Source organism: Desmodus rotundus, chromosome 9 (assembly GCF_022682495.2).
Source record: "Desmodus rotundus isolate HL8 chromosome 9, HLdesRot8A.1, whole genome shotgun sequence".
NCBI lineage: Eukaryota > Metazoa > Chordata > Mammalia > Chiroptera > Phyllostomidae > Desmodus > Desmodus rotundus.
In genome coordinates, this window is record NC_071395.1 from 43,198,641 (window position 1) to 43,216,817 (window position 18,177).

The following is an 18,177-nucleotide window of genomic DNA, read 5'->3' on the forward strand; positions in this document are numbered from 1 at the left end:
TCAGAGACACAGATAGCCTCAGAGACAGACATAAAGAGACTGGGAGACCCAGCCGGAGGCCCAGTGAACAGTGGGGGCTGGGGAACAGTGGGGAAAGGTTGCTCTATCTGGCTAAGTATCCCCCCAAAAGAATAACCCAGGCCACCCCCCTAGGTGGAAACAATGACACAATCAGCTCCCAATACCAAGGCCCTGACATCACGAAAGGGGGGTGGCTGAGGTGGGGGGCGCCCCGCCCCTTGGCAGGCCCCTGTGGCCAATGGGACAGCCTTGGAAGAGGCCCGGGCAGCCTCTGTAGCTTCAAAAACCTGTGAGGAGGGAAGAGAGTACAGACGGAGCCTCAGCTGCTGCCGCTGTCCTCAGAGCCACTGTCACCACTGCCCACCACCGGCCAGCATGTCCTCTGCTCACTTCAACCGAGGCCCCGCCTACGGTCTGTCAGCCGAGGTCAAGAACAAGGTAGGGTTAGAGGGCCTCCCTCCGTCTGGCCCACACATGCTGCCAGGCCAGAGGCCCTGCTCTTGGGGTTCCCTGGACACCCTCCTGCCTATCCCAGGTGACTTGGAGCCTGAGAGGGAAGAGGGACAAGTATTCTGTAGAGACCACCTTCCTCCCCCTCTTGAGCATCCTAGAGTCCTCAGGATGCTAGACCAATGCTGGGGGTGGAGTGCGGGGGCATGCAGACAACCGCAGATAAACAGGGGGGGTCATTCCATTGTGAAGACCCTACTTGATCAGAATCCCCTGTTAACCCTTTGTTTTTACGGGGGCTAGGGGAGACTTGTTGATCTTTCCCACTCCCCCAGACTGACAAAGGGGTTCCTGGGGTTCCTGGGAGGTGAGGCCTAGAAAGTGAAGGGAGAAGGAGGCAGCTGAGGAGGGCAGAGGGCAGGCATTAGAAACAGTTCAGGGGTCTCCTACTTTCAGCATTAGGAAGACACTGAGACCTGACCTCCATGCTATGAATGGGTAAACTGAGGTTCCGAGTGGAGAGGCAAGTAGCTAGGGTCCTACCAAAGGGAGGTGCAGAGCTAGGCCCCTGGCCTAGCCCCCTTTCTACACCAGAATGGGGTCAGCTTCTTCAGGGCAGCACACTTGAAGCCCCCAATTCACTGGAATGCTCCGCAGTAAGTCCCTGCCAGGGGAGGAGTCCCAGCCCCAATTGACAGAGGGGAACGCTGAGGCCAGGGTGGTTTTTGCTAGGGTCCCGCAGCAAGGACTTGGGGAGCTGATATTGGGACCTGGGTTGGGGATCCTCGTGTCTGGAGGAGGGGGAGGATGGGGGGCGGGTGCTCAGACCGGAGACACATCCCAGCACTCCCCGCCCCGTCCCCCAAGCCCCCCCTCTCCTCAGCGCCGGCCCCAGAGTCCAGCGGAGCCGCCACACCATATAAGGTGGCCTCGGGGAGCCCGGCCCGCGCTATATAAGGGCCGGTTTGCTTTATAAAGCCGGGCTGGTTGGGAGGGGGGTGGCAGGGCCGGGGCCAGGTGAGGGGGCTGTTCCTTCCCACCGCCCCCTCCCACAGGAGAAGGGGCAGCCGTGTCCCCCGGGGGTTGGGGGCCTGTCTGGGCAGGGGGACGGAGGGTTCTAGAGAAATGAAGACTCTGGGAGACTGAGACAGGAGAGACACAGATGGGGGCAGTGAGCCAGGAGCAAAATAAGAGTGAGATGTGGATGGAGGGGTGGGGGGGAGGTGAGCCCCACCCCCACCAGAGGTGGGGAACCTGTAGTCCAAAATAGAGAGTGACCCACAGATAGACGAGCCAGGAGCCCCGCCCCCAGCCAGACATGGAGAGATGGGGAACGGAAGACAGGGTCAAGGAAAGACAGACATAACTGGGGGAGAGAGCCAGAGGCTGAGGGAGGGGGAATGGGGAGAGAGACAGAGAAATACAGACAGAGCACTTGGGGCCAGAGGTAAGACCAAGCCCAGCCAAGCCCCTGACCCACTGCCAGACCCAGAGCCCAGAGGAGAACCTGGAGCCCATCAAAGATGCAAGGCTGAGCCGTCCCCTACAAGGCAGCACTCAGGGGCACCCCCTCGGGGCTCCTCCTCCTTGTCCAAGGCCACCTAGTCTTCCAGCAGGGGGTGGATGGGGGCAGGGCCCCAGAGAGCGAAGCCCCAAGTTTGGCCTGGTTGGGGAACCAGGAGGCCAGACACCACCCCCAGCTCAGAGTATCTCCCTCTCCACCCACTCTTGTCTACGTTCTCTGGTGCCAAACCTCGGAATGCCCGGAATGGCCCCCTGGGCAGGTGCCACCTCAGCCCTGGCCCTCAGCCCCCTCAGGAACCCCCCCCTCAATGGATACTGTGGCCAAATTGCCTTAGTTGGGAAGGGATGAGGAAGATCAGGCTTAGGGAGCAAAGCCTGCCTCCCCCAACATTCTCACCATCGTCTTTGTGCCCTCTGCCCCCAGCTGGCCCAGAAGTATGACCTCCAGAGGGAGCAGGAGCTTCGAGAGTGGATGGAGGGGGTGACGGGACGCCGCATAGGCAACAACTTCATGGATGGCCTCAAAGACGGCGTCATTCTTTGCGAGTGAGTGGGGCACCTTCGGCCCAGACTCTGCCTAGGACTGCCCCAGTCGGTATTTGCCTCTCCCCTCCGCCCCTTCACCGACCATGAGCTGGGTTGGACACTTTATATCTCAGACCCTGAAACAGTCCTCAGAGGTGCCATACAATCATTGCGCCCATTGAACAGGAAAGAAAACTGAGACTCAGGTAAAACGCGTCATCCACATTCCCATGCAGTTCTAGCAGAAGTAACTCCAGGTTCTAGCGTCTTAACCACTGTGCATAAAGGGCACACGGGCCCATTTATGGCCTTCAGTGTCCCAAGAAAGAGAGGTCGCAGCTAACAGACAACAGTGGCTGTCCATCCCTGGCTTGGTGACGTGAGTGCCACCGTAATTTAAGTAGGCTTCAATTTTCTCCTCTTCTTAGAACTTAAATCACTGAAGGAAATGCAAACCTTCCCAAGCTCCCGAGCCCTGATTCCAGAAGTGACCACAATTCTAATGCTGGGTGGAGCCTGAGCCCGGCAGAGGTCCTGTCTGTATCTCTTGACCACGGAGCCTGAGAGTGCCCTTTGGAATGTTCCTGACCAAGCTCTAGGTGCTAGAAAGGCGGGCAGGCAGGAGGGTATCTTGTTCTACAATATCCACTGGGAGCCAGAAATAGGGAGACAGCCTAGTGTCCCAGCTCAGTCAAGCCTGATAGGCCTTAAAGAGTGCAGGGCCACCCAGGCCTTCGCACATCAAGCACTTCTGGAGCTCCTGCTGTGTGCCGGTCTAGGCACTGGGGATATTGAACAAACAGCCTCGGAGCTCACTGGGAGCTTCGTGGAGGCGATGGAGCAAACAATCGATGAAATCAGCACATACTTGCCTGTGGTGGGAAGTGACGTGGAGAAGAGAGTCAGTGCTTAAGGATGGGGTGCTGGGTGAGGTGAAGGGTTGCTGCTTTGTACAGGATGGTCTGGGAGGTCTTCCTGAAGAAGTGACATTTGCACAGAACCTTGGGCGAAGTGAGGGAGGAAGCTGGGTGGGTATCTGAGGAAGAGTGGGCCAGGCAAGGGGGCAACCAGTGCACAGGCCCTGAGGTGGGAATGTGCCTGGTGTGTTCAGCGAGTGGCTGGCACAGGATGATTCCAGGAAGTGGAGGGAGTTAGCTGGGGGCCAGGTGACATGGGGCCTTTTAGTTATGCTAAGCAGTTAGGAAACCAGGGGAGCATTTTGAAGTGGGGAGTAACGAATTGTCTTAAAAAGGCCATTCTCGCTGAGAGATGAACGCTCTGTAGGGGATGAGGTGGAAGCTGGGAGCCCATGGCGAGGTCATTGCAAAAGCCCAGGAGAACCCTGGCTGGTGTGGCTCAGTTAGTTCAGTATAAGCTTCATTCGTAAACCAAAAAGTCGAGGATTTGATTCCTGGTCAGGGCATGTTCTGGTTTTGTCCCAGTCGGGACCTGGGTAAGAGGCAACTGATCAGTGTTTCTCTCCTTCCTTTCCCCTTGCTCTAAATCAATAAGCGAGTCCTTGAGTGAGGATTTAAAAATAAACAACAACCCAGCAGGAGAGAGAAGGCGACCGTGGGGTCCCAGAGCAGGGTGGTTTCTCTCTGGATGTCTTCTGAAGGCAGAGCTGGAGGCCTCGCTAAGGGATTGGGTGTGGGTGTGGAGGTGAGAGAAGGCAGAGGAGAGTCAAGGACAAGTCTGAGGGCTTTGCCTGCACCCCTGGGAGGGTGGGTTTCCTGAGCAGGGGAGGAAGGAGAAAGTTCTGTGCGGCCAGATGGTTATCTGGAGTCTAGGGTGGGTGCATTTGATTTGACACACCCCTGTAGGCAGCTGGGTGGGAGAGTGAGAGGCCTGGGCTCCAGGGAGACACTGGGGAGTGGTCGGCATAGCAGCAGCATGTCGGGTCAAGTGGCTGGATAAGGTCAAGGGGTGAGTGTGGCAGAGAATTTGGACGCCTGGGCTGCAGGCTCTCCATGGTCCCAAAGGAGACTGAAACTCAGCCTCCAGGGAGGTGGGCACAGCAGGGGACTCTCCCACACCAGGAAAGTCTAGCTCCTGTGCTTTGTTTCCCATCTTGGACCTGCCTGTGTTCTGGGGATGCATTGTGGTGGGGGTGGGGTTGGGGCTCTGGCTGAGAGAGGACTGCAGTGGGAAACAGCAAAATGGATGTCGCTTACCTAAGGTCATCTTGGCCCCTTACCCTGTGGGGTTGGGCCTGCGTGGGGCAGTGGGGGTCGCCTTTGTCACTCCTCTCCCCTGCTCCTTTCAGGTTCATCAATAAGCTCCAGCCAGGCTCCGTGAAGAAGATCAATGAGTCAACACAAAATTGGCACCAGGTGAGCCCAGGCTCTTTACACCTTTCAACCCCTCGCCAGAGCCCCTCAGACACCACCCCCACCCCGACCACTGACTGCCGCCTGCTCCCCTCCAGCTGGAGAACATAGGCAACTTCATCAAGGCCATCACCAAGTACGGGGTGAAGCCCCATGACATCTTTGAGGCAAATGACCTGTTCGAGAACACCAACCACACCCAGGTGCAGTCCACCCTCCTGGCCCTGGCCAGCATGGTGAGTGTAGTTCAAGGGTGGGCATGGGGCAAAGGGACTGTGGACTGTCTGTGCTAGGATGTGAATGGGGCCACTCATGTCCCTGAGACCAGTGTGGGTGGGAGGGGCAGAGCAGGTGCAGGAAGGGGACAGTGCAGCTAGAGACTCCCTCATCAGTCCCTGCCCTCCTCCCTCTCTCCCAGGCCAAGACAAAAGGGAACAAGGTGAATGTGGGGGTAAAGTATGCGGAGAAGCAGGAGCGGAAATTTGAGCCAGAGAAGCTTCGAGAAGGGCGGAACATCATTGGGCTGCAGGTACTGCCCCTTCCCCACCTGGGTCTCACTGTTGCTCAGTAGAGGTGGGCAGTTGAGGGGGCCAGGAAGGGTCCTGGTCCCTGCTAGCTTTGGGGGACAGCATATTTGGCCTTAATTAAACTCTATGTTAGGCACTGTGCTCTAACTCTGTACCGTAATTCACTCCTCCAAAAGCTCTAGAGGGTAGGTACTGTTAACGTCATTCCATGTGTATAGAAACTGAGGCCTGGAGAAGCCAGCTCGCTTGTCAGCGTCACCCAGGTAGTGAGGGATCAAGCTGGGACTTGAACCCTGGAAGTCACACCTGGGTGCTCTGAGCAACTTACTGGGCGGTGACAGTTCTCTGGGCCTCAGTTTCCAGTCTGTAGCCTGAGGGTAGAAACAGTACATGGTTAGAGGACATGTCCCCTGGTAGTGGCACATTTGTGGTCCATGGTGAGGCTCTGTGACCCTCCAGGTGACTATCCTTCTGGCTCCCTAGATGGGCACCAACAAGTTTGCCAGCCAGCAGGGCATGACGGCCTATGGCACCCGGCGCCACCTCTACGACCCCAAGCTGGGCACGGACCAGCCCCTGGACCAGGCCACCATCAGCCTGCAGATGGGCACCAACAAGGGAGCCAGCCAGGTGTGTGTGGGGGGCCATGGGGCAGGCTGGTGGGGCTCTTGCCCCTCGCCAGGCCCATGGCCTGATTGCATCACCTTCCACAGGCCGGCATGACAGCTCCTGGGACCAAGCGGCAGATCTTCGAGCCCAGCCTGGGCATGGAGCACTGTGACACTCTCAACATCAGCCTGCAGATGGGCAGCAATAAGGGGGCCTCGCAGCGGGGCATGACAGTGTACGGGCTCCCGCGCCAGGTCTACGACCCCAAGTACTGCCTGACGCCTGAGTACCCGGAGCTGGGCGAGCCTGCCCATAACCACCACCCACACAACTACTACAACTCCGCCTAGGGCCCTGGGCCTCGTGCCTTCCCCCAGGGAGGCTGGCTGCTGCTATCGGCAGGGCCTAGCCTGGCCCCGCTGCCCCCTGCCCCCTGCATGGCGCCCTTCAGCCCCTGGCACCTGCCTACAGGGTTAGCATTTAGGGGGAGCAGACTGGGGGGTTCCTATGGGGGGGAAGGGAGCCCTCCTCCCTGGAGTGCTGCAGGGTCCAACACTGAGCCGGGTGTCCCCAACAGCACCCAAAGGACGCACTGAGCAAAGCTACCCCGCTATCCCCCCGTTCCCTCCCAGGTGGGTTCCCTCCAGGACAAGCAGCTCCCCAAGCAAAGCCCCCAGAGCCCAGGCTCAGCCTGCCCCCACCCCATTCCCAGGGTGGGAGCCAACTGCATGCCCAGAGACCCAGCGGACACACGCGGTTTGGTTTGCAGCGACTGGTGTATGGATGTGACAGCAGTGTTTGTAACGCGAGCACTTTTTCTACTTCACTGGAGCACAATAAATGGCTGTAGAATCACCTGAAGACTCGGGTTGCTCTGCCCTGGAGCCTGTGTGGCTCTTGCACATGTGCAAACAGCCCTGCTCAGATACGTTTCATCGCCGAACACATGTCTGTACAGGCACAGATACTCCCACCCACCCTCAGACACAGACGAGGGGCTCACAGCCAGTCGGCTGGACTCAGGGCAGACATGCACTCACATAAAATCCACACACACATCACTGGGTCAGTGTGGTGTGCACACGCTCTCTGCAGCCTTAGAGGTACACAGATACACCCACAGAGACACATAACAATGCACCTCACAAATGTACACAACACTCACAAACACATGCTCAGTACCCACGTGCTCTCCCAGGGGCTATGAGTGGTGAGGAAGAGCCCACATGCTGGGATGGGCTCAATGGGACAGGTGACCTTAGACAAGTCACTTCCCCTTTCTAGACCTGTTTTTCCATCAGGAAAATGGGGACAGCAAAGCTTGTAGCATCACGGGGACGCTTAAATGATGCCTCTAGACAGGATGCCATTTGGCACTGACCAGTAAGAATGAACAAGCTGGGCCCTGGGTGCCTGTGGGCAGGGGCACCCTTTAGTGGTGGTGAGAGGGGGTAGGGTGGTGGGTGAGGGTGGGCAATGGCCCTTTACTGGCTGGCACCAAGCAGTGGAGTAGCTGACTGCAGGGAACGGCTGCCTTGTGGACCCAGCTCACTTCGCCCTCTCCTTGGGGCTGACCCCCCAGTCTCGCCTGTCATTCCAGGACCCAACAAGTTTGGACAGGCCCCCAACCACCCTGTTTTAGAGGGGGCCCTGATCTTCTGTGACATGGGCCCTAGTCACCCCTCTCACATGCCGCCGACCATCAGGCTTCTAAGGTGAGGAGGCAGCCATGCAGGGAAAGCAGCCTTCTCCCCTCCCCTCCCCAGGGCAGGTGGTGCGGCTGGAACGTGGGGGACCTGCAGGGACAGACACCAGAAGACCCACATGCACAGATGCACACAGCCCCTTGGGCCTCATAAACTGGATTCCAGGCGCTCTTGGCCTGGCTACTGTGAGTCCTGTTCCCTCAGGGCCAGCTTGGGAAGCTATACTGAAGATCCATGCCTGGCTCTGGTCCCTGCCTCCTCTGGAAAACAGCACCATATTAGCACTCGGCTTATGAGACTGGGGAGGGTGGGCCCTGGATGCCAGAGGACTAAGCCCCCTTTCCCTGGACCCCAGAGGCAACCCAACCCAGGCCTGTCTGCCACTCTGACCATGTCCACTGGCTTCTTACCTGGGGTCTTGGAGGGGAGGTGGGAGCACCAGGAAGGGCATCTCAGGGCAGGGTATACCTCAGAGGGCACATGCCAGACTCAGTGGTTTCCTGCAAACTCAGCATCTTCTTCGACTGTTCACATCCCTCAGTGCCCAGGGTGTGGCCCAGAGCTGCTCAAATCATGCTAGGCACCTGCACCCTCAGCACAGCCCTGGGAGGAAGGTTCTATCATCCCTCCTAATGGTACCAATAAGAAATCCAAGCACAGGTTCCCTGCTGCTCAGGGACAGGAGGCCCGGAGGCAGAGCTGGACCTGCCCCAGGCTGCTGAGTGTCACGACCTCTGTACCCAGGAGAGCATCTGAGGGGGTATGCAGCTGTGGGCCTTTTCCAACGCTACCAAGCAATGAACTCAGTTCTGACGCTATCTACCTGGAGATAGTGACAGATGCCACAGAATAAGGGCTCAGTCCTGCAAGGCGGTCCTACCCTGCTTCAGCTGCAGCTCCAAGTCCAGGTGCTTCTGACCAAAGGGCTGTAGATTATTTCCTACGATTCCCTCCTCGGGCTTGATTAACTCACTAGAGTAGTTCACAGAACTCAGAGAAGCATTTTATTTATTAGGTTACGGGTTTATTATAAAAGGATGCGACTCAGAGACAAGCATACGGAAGGGCAGCACGGGGCCAGGCACACCCTCTCTGTGTGCGCCACCCTCCTCGCACCTCCCTGTGTTCACCACCCCGGAAGCTCATCAACTCTTTCATTTTTAAAAAATTGAATTTATTGGGGTGACACTGGCTAATAAGATTATATAAGTTTCAGGCGTCCATCAAATCTTGTTGAAGTTTTTAGAGAGCTTAATAGTCTCCCCTATTCCGGTCCCAGAGGTTGGCGGGTGTGGCTCCAAGTTCCAAGCAGCCCCATCTGGGGTGACCATCCTGGAAATTCCAAGGATTTTAGGAGCTCTGTGCCAGGAACAGGTACAAAGACCAACATACACTGTACCAGTCCTGCATCTGGCACCATTTCCAGCCTTTGAGACTCCTTACCAGCCTTGGACGAAGGTTCCTGTTGTAGACCCTTACTCCAGAGCTCCCCAGCCCCCACAAAACCCAGAGCTGTTCCCTCAGCCTGGACCCTGGGTTGTGAAGCCAGGTGCCTGGTGTCCTGGGTTTAAGGACCAGATGTGCTGCCTTCTGGCTGTGGGGCCTTGGGCCAGTGACCTCCCGTCTCTGGCCTGTTTCCTCATCTGTGAGCCTGCGCACTTGCCTCACAGGGTGGCTGTTGGGACAAAGGGGCAGGTAGGCCTGAGAGCAGCAACTGGCACAGGTGGCCCTTGGGCATTACCTCCCTTAGGCCAGGAAGCCTTCCCTGACCACCCTGTCCCCCACCCCCAGGCTCTGGTGGCCCTCTTTCTCACTGGAACTAAATGCTTGCCCAGATCCCGGGTCACTGGTATCCCCTGTGCCCAGCAATGGCCTAGTTTTACCCTGAATGCTTGACTAGTGGACAAGTGTTGGACAGTTTGAAGGACTGACCAAACCCCACTTCTAATGGCCTGCCAGGTCAGTCTTCCTCTCCCCTCTCACTGAGCCCTGGGGCTGAGCAGAACCCAGGAAATCAGAAAGCCAGGAGTTGGAATCAGCTGCTTTATTTAAGGGCTCGTGACTAACAGTTGACCCAACTCAGCTCCTTCATCCTCTATAAAAGCAATTAAACATCAACCAGAGCCGCCCTGCGAGCCAGCCAAAGGGCTCATGGCTTTGACTCCCAGGCCACAGTCCTTGGAAGGCAGAGGGCAGGCGGCCCAGTTCAAATGGGCAAGGTGCTGGGGAGGTGGGTGAGGAGGCTGGAGAGTCTCGAGGCTGTCTCTGCAGGGCTTGCCCTCACCCAGGATGTTAGGACATTAACCCCTGGAGAAACCAGGGCCCTAGAGCCAGGGCAGTCAGGGGCCAGAAGAGAGAGCAAGTCAAAGGCTTCTGGACCCAAAGGAGGCAGTTCAGGCCCCCGGAGCCCAGCAACCCCTCAACTCCAGCCCCTGCCCATGAGCACACACCCAAGGCCACACTTGCAGCCACACATTCACACTCACATCCACTTCACACACACACACACACACACAGAGAAGGCTGTGAGGGCCCTGGACCCACACCCTGGACCTCAGGAATGTCTCTGGAATGGTACCCAGTGGGCGGGTCCATGGCAGTGTGGCTGCCAAGGGGGTGGGTCCTCTGCATTGCTACTGATTGGCCGCCTCGCAGGCATCTATCCAATCGCTGTACACGTCCACTGGTTCTGACAGATCTAAGCCACTGAAGTCAAGGGTGACTGCCAACATCGGACCCCTTCCCATACACAGCTCTGCTGCTCATGCTGGTGTCAGCCAGGCCCCTGCCCCGCACACCGTCACCCCACCTAAGCAAGCAGGTTGTATCCATTCCTATGGGTGGCCGCAGCCTGGCACAGAGCAGGGGGAGAGCTGCATTCTACCCTCTTCCCCTTAGCCCAGTGCCCTCGAGCAGCCCACCCCAGGCAGGGCAGCCCTGACCACCCCACCCCCAGAAAACAGTAAGTTTCCCAAGGATACATGTGATGGGAGTCTGGAATTCCTCTAGGCACACAGTACAAGAGATGACTCCGGTGTTACGGGCACGGTCCCTGGAATGAGAGAAGATGAAGGGATTGGTGAGCGAAGAGGCCTGTGTCTATGAGGGAGCCAAGTGCCAACTGAGGGCGGGGGAGCCCAGTGAGGCAGGATTCCTGGCCCCCACCCCCTACTCACATTTTCACGTCACAAGATTTCTCATGGTTGCAGAAGGGGCAGGTGAACTGGGTCTCTAGGGTGCCTGTCATCTTCTTCTTTGGGGGCGGCTTCCGTTTTGACTTTCTGCGCCCCATGTCTGCAGGAGGGTGAACCTGTGGGGGGAGGGAAAAGTCAGCGACTCATGAGACCCATGAGGAGTCCTCCAGATTCTCTGGGAAGCAGGCTGGGAAGACGATCCTGTCGGCCCACGGGGAAGGGAGAACCTGCACAATGGCACCCTCTGGGGACAGCAGACAACCCCAGTGCACTCTGGGTAGAATGGGTGAGAACAGGTTCTGGATTCTAACTCTGGCACCCTCACTTACTACATGACCTCAGGTAGGTTATTTAATCTGTGCACCCCAGTTCCCTTCTTTATAAAATAGAAATGAGGTCGCTACCATCAAGGGGCTGGCATGACAAATTGTAAGTGCCCTCATAGTGTATGGCCCATCCATTTTCAGCACCTGAACCCAGTGTTCCTGGGAAGGGTGACACAAGGGACTCTCTGACAGGACAGTTGCCCAGGGTTGGGCAGAGCCTAAGTGCTCAGGAGCCAGTGGCTTTATTGATTTTAGAAGCAGCTGATCCTCTTGTCGAGGGACATGCAAGTGCCACCCACGAGGAATGGCACTCAAGGGACTTGATGGAACATGCCTCCGGTGTGTTCCCGGGTGGCCTGACCACAGAAGAGGGGCCACTGAACAGAGAAGGGCTTCCAGCAGAGAAATGCCATGTGCAAGGCTGAGGGGCAGGTATCTGAGTGCTGGGCTGGCATCGTGGGGACCACTCAGGTGGGAGAGGGGGCAGGCTGAAGAGGGAGCGGGTGGGGTTTCAAATGTTTAGCTGGATCTGACAGCCATGGGAGAGAAGCAACATTGCTGTGTTTTTAAGGGACTGAGGAGTATGGGTCAAAAGTCTGGATGAAGATGAAGTAAGAACTGGGACAGGACTGTTTGGGATGGAGAGCGGGCAGCTGGCCAGACTGCGGAGACAAGTCGGCGGAGTGAGTATGGCTAGAGAAGGAAGTGTCCAGAATGACCTCCAAAGCTGTGGTGGCCAACAGAGTTGGTGACCAGGGGGAGAAGGTAGCATCACTCTGAAGTTTATCAGAGAGGGAGAATAAAAATGATGGGGCCAGGTGCCATTGGGACATAGGTCTTGGAGGCAGCGACCACTGAGCACATCTCCATGCCAGGCACTGGGCTCAGGGCTCTGTGTTCACCATCTCTGAACCTCCCAAGGAGCACCCTCCACCCCAATCACACTCTGTCCTCCTCTCTCCCGCTGCCGGTTCTAGCATCATCCCTTCATGACGGGGGAGGCCAGCAGTCTGCCGGAAGAAAGACCAGGGCTTCATTCATGTTGAAAAATCACTTTCTATGTGACATCCTTATTCTTAATTTAAAACTTTTTCAATTATAGTTTACATTCAATATTATTCTGTATTAGTTTCAAGTGTACAGCACGGTGGTTAGACAATTATATACTTTACAAAGTGTCCCCCTGATATTTCCAGTACCCACCTGGCACCACACATATGTATTACAATATTATTGACTATATTTCCTATGCTGTACTTTACATCCCCATAATTATTTTGTAACTACCAATCTATACTTCTCAATCCCTTCACCTGTTCCACTCATCTTCCACCTCCCCTTCCCTCTGCCAACCATCAGTCTGTTCTCTGCATTTAGGAGTCTGTTTCTGTTGTGTTTGTTCGTTTATTTTGTTCTTTAGAGTCCACATATAAGTGAAATCATATGGTATTTGCCTTTCTCTGACTGGCTTATTTCACTTAGCATAATACCCTCTAGGTCCATCCATGCTGTTTCAACATCCTCATTTTTTTTTTTTTAAAGATTTTATTTATTTATTTTTGGAGAGGGGAAGGGAGGGAGAAAGAGAGGTAGAGAAACATCAGTGTGCAGTTGCCCCTCACACGCCCCCCACTGGGGACCTGGCCCGCCACCCGGGCATGTGCCCTGACTGGGAATCAAACAAGCAAACCTTTGGTTTGTAGGCTGGCACTCAGTCCACTGAGCCACACCAGCCAAGGCTCAACATCCTCAGTCTTAACTGAGGATGCTTCCAAGTCACTGAGTAAACAGAATTAGTTGGCAAAGAACATCCACAGGCCCCCAGGACCACCCATTTGGCCTTTCCTTCTTTGCCTTGGAAAAATGTCGGTGGTGCCTACAGGAACAATCTGTGTCCTGGATCCCTACCTCACATTCTCTCTCTATTGGATCAATGACAAACACATTCTTTACTACCTCTCCCATCATTAAAAAAACAAAAACAAAACACCTCTTTCTCTGCAGCCTTTTCTGGTATAGCTGCCTGCATTTACCCTTGGTGTTCCCTCCCATTCTCTCTCCACCACTTGCCCCATGCTGCCCACCCCAAGGGGCAGTCCCCACTCCTCAGGGCACTGGACACACATACTGGTTCCTTGCTGCCCTTCCCTCATGGCCCTTAGAACCCTGTACTCTCATGCCCCTGACTCATTGGCAGTTCCTTTCACTCTCTGCTGCTGACCCCCCCCCCCCCCCAATGATATGAGTCCATAAGCTCAATCTTTGGGCCCCTCCCCTCTCCATCTACATGTATCTCCATGGAGATCTCACTCTGCCTCAGGGCTTTAAATGCCTCCTCTCCACTGATGCCACCTGCCTCTCTGGCCTTGATGTCTCCTTTGAACCACAGACTTGCCCACATACGTGTCTTAGTTACATTTCCACCTTATGTTAACAAATGTTTAAATGCAACCTGTCCAAAACTGAGCTCCTGAAACCTCAACCTGATCTCTCGCAGTCTTCTCCATCTCAGCAGATGGCAAACCCACCTTTGCCAAAACCTTGGACTCATCCTTGATTCCTCCCTCTTTCACACAGCCCTTACCTGACCCTGATCTTGCTGACCACTTCTCACCACCTCCAGGGCCAGTGCCCAGTCTGAGTCTGGAGCCCCGGTCATCTCTGGCCTTGATTATCACAACAGCCTCCTCAGCGGTCTCCTTGCATCTCCAATCTGCGTTCCACAGGTAAATTCCACAAGGGTGGGGACTTTTGTCTTTTTTTTTTTTTGTATCCTCAGGGCCAAGAACTGCTCATGGCACAGAGCTGGCACTCAGCAAATGAATGAAAAAACAATGCCAGGCCCTACACCAAGCCACAGCAATGCTGCAATCAAAGCAGGCGAGGTATCTGCTCTTGTGAAACTTTATTGTAGTGGATGAAGAGAGACTCTTATCAAGTTAACTAATAAGTGAAATCATTCCAAATATTATTAAGTCCTATGAGGTGAATACCAGGGCTAGGTGAACACTTCCAGAATGAGGCTACTTCAGATGAGGGTAGAGTGGGAAGGACCCTCTGGGTAAGTCACAAGCTGAGGCCTGAATGGGGAGAGAAGGCACCATGCAAGGTAGTGCAGGCAGAGGGAACAACAACTGCAAAGGCTCTGAGGCAGAAGCTTTCCTTGAGAAGGAGCAAGAAGACTGTATAGCTGAAGCTGGGTGAGCAGTGGGGAGATGGATATGAGATGTGACAGAAGGGGTAAGAAACAGACCCCACAAGAACTCGCAGGCTTTTGTATGGTGCAGTCAGTTCTGTAGCCCATGCTTTCACTGGCCAGGGCTGTTTTTTCCCCAAAGCCCGGCCCTGGGTACCATCTACAACAGAATCACCTGGGGAGGGGGTGGTCTTCAGAAAAGGCTAACTTCTTAACATCCCCCCGCCAGAGCTCCCCGCACTGGAATGTCAGTTCTGGAAGGCGGGGATGGGGCATCATTTGCACACTTTGAAGCCCCAGCACGCATAGTGCCTAGTATGCATTAAGTGCTTAATAACTACTTTTTAAATTTATTGATTTGAGAGAGAAGGGGGAGCGGAGAGAGAGAGACATCAATTTGTTGTTTCACTTATTTATGCATTCCTTGGTTGATTCTTGTATGTGCCCTGAACAGAGACAGAATCCGCAACCTTGGCGTGTTGAGACGACACTTTAACTAACTGCGCTACCTGGCCAAGGCCTCAGTAACAATTTGTTTAATGAAAAAAGAGTCACCTGAAACAGAAGCTACAGATGGGCCCCCAAATGTCATTTTACCCGGTGACTACAATATCCCACCCCCACACTAGAAAAGGAGGCTGGCCAGCCTATAAAACCCCAGGGGTCTCGGACCGTCCCTTCGGTAACAGCGACGTAATTCCAAGCCCGCCAAGGGAGGGATGGAAGAGGGGTCGACTCCCGATCCTGCCGTGATTCAAGAGGCGGGAGTGTGGGCGGTCCCACCTGGCTCTCCAAAGCTTTGGAAGCGCCTCCCGCCGGTAGAAGCCAGGCCTCCGAGCAGCCGCGCTTAGCCGGCTAGGACCCGGAGGAGTCAGGCTCCCTGACGGACCACCCTCCAAGCACGGGGCCCTCGGCTCCTCCTCCAGGACCCCGTGAACGGCCCGGAGTCGAAGAGCACCCACACCCGCTCGGCCCCAAAACCCTCGCGCGCGAACACTCACCAGCACTCCCCCTCCCTCGTTGCGACAGCCGCGTTCACCCAGGAGACAGTGACTTCCGGCCCTCAGCGGAAGCGGAACCTCCTCCCCTCCCTTCAAGACCTACCCACCAGCAGCCAGGACAGCCCAGCTAGCAGAACCCGCCTTCTCCATCTCTGTGCGCACACGTACTCTCATCGCGGTGGGAGGGGTTGCCCGGCGGGAGGTTTGCAGTGCGCCTGCGCCAGGGCTGGGTTTGTAGCAGTGCAGGAGAGTAGTGCTTCTGGTCATCTCCCGGGGGTGGCCATTCGTGCGTTTCTAGGAGCGATGGACCAGGCCATCCCACAGGTGGAAATGTATCCTTGTCCGCGATCGCATCATCTTCCTGGGGATTCTCACTTGACTTTCCCGATTCAAACACCAGCCCCTCGCAGCCCACCCAAGTCTCTCCAACGTGGGATACATTTAATATATACCGGTGCTAAGGAATTGTGAATACTAGTATGCCTGAATCAGGGTGAGGGGGAAGCTTGTAAGACCCTCTTCTTAAGATTTAACAAGGACCTGCGGATCTTACTACAATTCAACGTTTGGTCACTGGTGACCTTGATAACAGCTGTTTCCTTAGTGTTCAGGAATATAACTTGTAAAAGAGATGTATATTAATAGGCCTATCTCCAGAACTTCCACTAGGGGGCAGCGTTAGCCTTGGAAGTGGCTTTCTGGCAGACCCCCTTCGAAGTGCTGGTTACAAACCTGGATTCACACAGGATGGGATCATACAATAAACGGTGCTTTGCAACTTGCTGTTTTCACTTAATGGTCAATACACATACAGGTAACTCTTGTTTTCAGTAGCTACACATCATAGTGCAACTCTGCCACAGTATACGGGCAATCCTCTATTTGCTGAAGATTGCCAGGTTAGTTCTTCCCTCCCTCCCTCCCTTCCTTCCTTCACAGCTTTATTGATACATAATTGACAATGAACTGCATGTAGTTAAACCATGAAATTTTATGTCTTGACATATGCATATACCCGTGAAACCACCACCACAATCAAAATAGTGAATGTTTCCATCACCCCAAGAAGTTTCCTCCTGTCTCTTTGTAGTCAATTCCTTCCCTGCCCCCAGCCCCTGGCACCAACCAATGCTTTTAGTTCTTATAGCTTTGTATTTTTTTCAGAAAGTCACATAAACGGAATAACACAATGTTTAGCCTTTCAAGTTTGGCTTCTTTTACTCAGCTTACTACCTTCAAGTCCAGGTTGTGTCTCCGTAGTTTGTTCCTTTTTATTGTTGAGTTGTATTCCATTATGAGGACATATCAGCTTGTTCATCCTCTCAACTGTTGATGGACATTTGGGTTGGTCTTCAGTTTGGGGACAATGATGAACAGAGCTCCTGTGATCCGTCTCATACAGATCTTTGTGGGGATGCTCATGTTCATCTCCTATTCTGTTATATTTTTGCACTGCAATATGTGATCCCTCTGGAATTTATTCTTGTATATGTTTGGAAGTAGGGTTCAGGCTCGGTCTCCCACTGGGCAAATCAACAAGGCAAATTATATCTTTTCTGTGAAATTGCAATACCACCTTCAACCTACATCATGCTCTGGCGTGTTCTTGAGTTTTTTTCTGGATTCCCTCTGGATGTTTTCCAGGAGCCAAGTAGTACAGGTCTTTCACCTTCTTATTCATAATTCTTGGCCTTGGAAGCAGGTGAGGAGGTGGGTGTGGCATGATTCTCCTGGGAAAACCTGCTTGCTGCTTGAGGGTGCTGGTGCCCACACCAGCACGTGGTGTGAAGAGTAGGGTGGGGATATGATAATAGTTGTGATGATTGAATCAGATGTGCTCACTTGGGAAGAGCGAGAAGAGATGAGTCCCTGCGACTGGCCTTGAGGGACTCTGTCAGTTTAGGAGGCATCTTTATAACAATGGCTAGGTGCTGGTTGGCGCTGTTCCCTGAGCCAGACAGAAGTCGTCTGAGGGTTAATGTCTACTCTGCCTTATTGTTTTTTGTGCTCCTGTGTCCCCTGTCTGGCATGGGCCTTGGTCCTTGGTGTTTGGTAGAAGTGCTTGGTCGTCGTGGAGGAGGGGGCCAACCCCTTCCCTGCCACGCATTCCCAGTGTCAGCGTTGATGTGTCACTTCTCCTTTCCAAGCTCTGGGCCCTGTGAACTGGGACATCGGGCTGATTCCACGCTTTGGGCACTGCCAGTGGGGATATTGGGCTGACCTCTGATTCAGACGCCTTCCTGCTCAGAACCTCTGAGTCAGTGGGAAGAGGCAGTGTGGCTGTGAGCTGCTTTGACGGCTGCGGTGAAGACTGAGAGTCTGACACTTCCTGGACATGACCTTGGGCACTTAATCTGTTCAGTTTCTGTAATGTCCTTTGAGAAGCAAGGTTGATTATGGCCCTTCCCTCGTGGGTCAGAATTAGAAATGATGGTGGTTGGTTGGTTGGTTGTTTGCATAGAGTGTGGCTGGTAGTGATGCCAGTCAGGTAAACTACACCTGGAAAGAACTCAGGGCTGGTCTTTGGGTAAGATAACTTTGCTTAATTTTAGCAGTAACACTTGCACCTTGTAACAAATTCGACACTATGGACATCTAAAGTAGCGAATGGAAAGAGCCCCTTCACCAAGTTCCTCTCCCCAGCAGTAACCTCAGTTAGGTTTTATCCAGGCGATTTCATTTCATTCAGCTGGGCTGGCAGCTGAAGTGGCAGTTGAGGGCGGACCAAGGGAAAGGTTTCTGTGACTCATCTGTTGCTGTGGGTGGGT

General features: G+C 54.6%; 2 protein-coding genes across 3 annotated transcripts; one reads left to right on the plus strand and one right to left on the minus strand.

Annotated features, from left to right (window-relative positions):
• The first annotated feature begins 247 nt into the window (after positions 1-247).
• On the plus strand, positions 248-6,840 carry CNN1 (calponin 1). 2 transcript variants are annotated; one of them, XM_024556907.3, is made up of 7 exons: positions 248-459; positions 2,420-2,541; positions 4,787-4,853; positions 4,949-5,086; positions 5,269-5,379; positions 5,861-6,007; positions 6,091-6,840. In XM_024556907.3, the coding sequence occupies exons 1-7, from the start codon at positions 397-399 to the stop codon at positions 6,334-6,336; spliced, it is 894 nt and encodes a 297-aa protein (XP_024412675.1). In that variant the 5' UTR covers positions 248-396; the 3' UTR covers positions 6,337-6,840. The 2 variants fall into 2 exon arrangements, with proteins under 2 accessions (XP_024412675.1, XP_045048549.1); XM_045192614.3 differs by lacking the exon at positions 248-459 and adding an exon at positions 1,532-1,664.
• Positions 6,841-8,673: 1,833 nt separating this feature from the next.
• ELOF1 (elongation factor 1) lies at positions 8,674-15,508 on the minus strand. Its single transcript, XM_024557041.3, has 4 exons — positions 15,410-15,508; positions 10,869-11,002; positions 10,674-10,744; positions 8,674-10,390 (listed from the first exon to the last, which is right to left on the minus strand). The coding sequence occupies exons 2-4, from the start codon at positions 10,982-10,984 to the stop codon at positions 10,326-10,328; spliced, it is 252 nt and encodes an 83-aa protein (XP_024412809.1). The 5' UTR covers positions 10,985-11,002; positions 15,410-15,508; the 3' UTR covers positions 8,674-10,325.
• Positions 15,509-18,177: the final 2,669 nt, after the last annotated feature.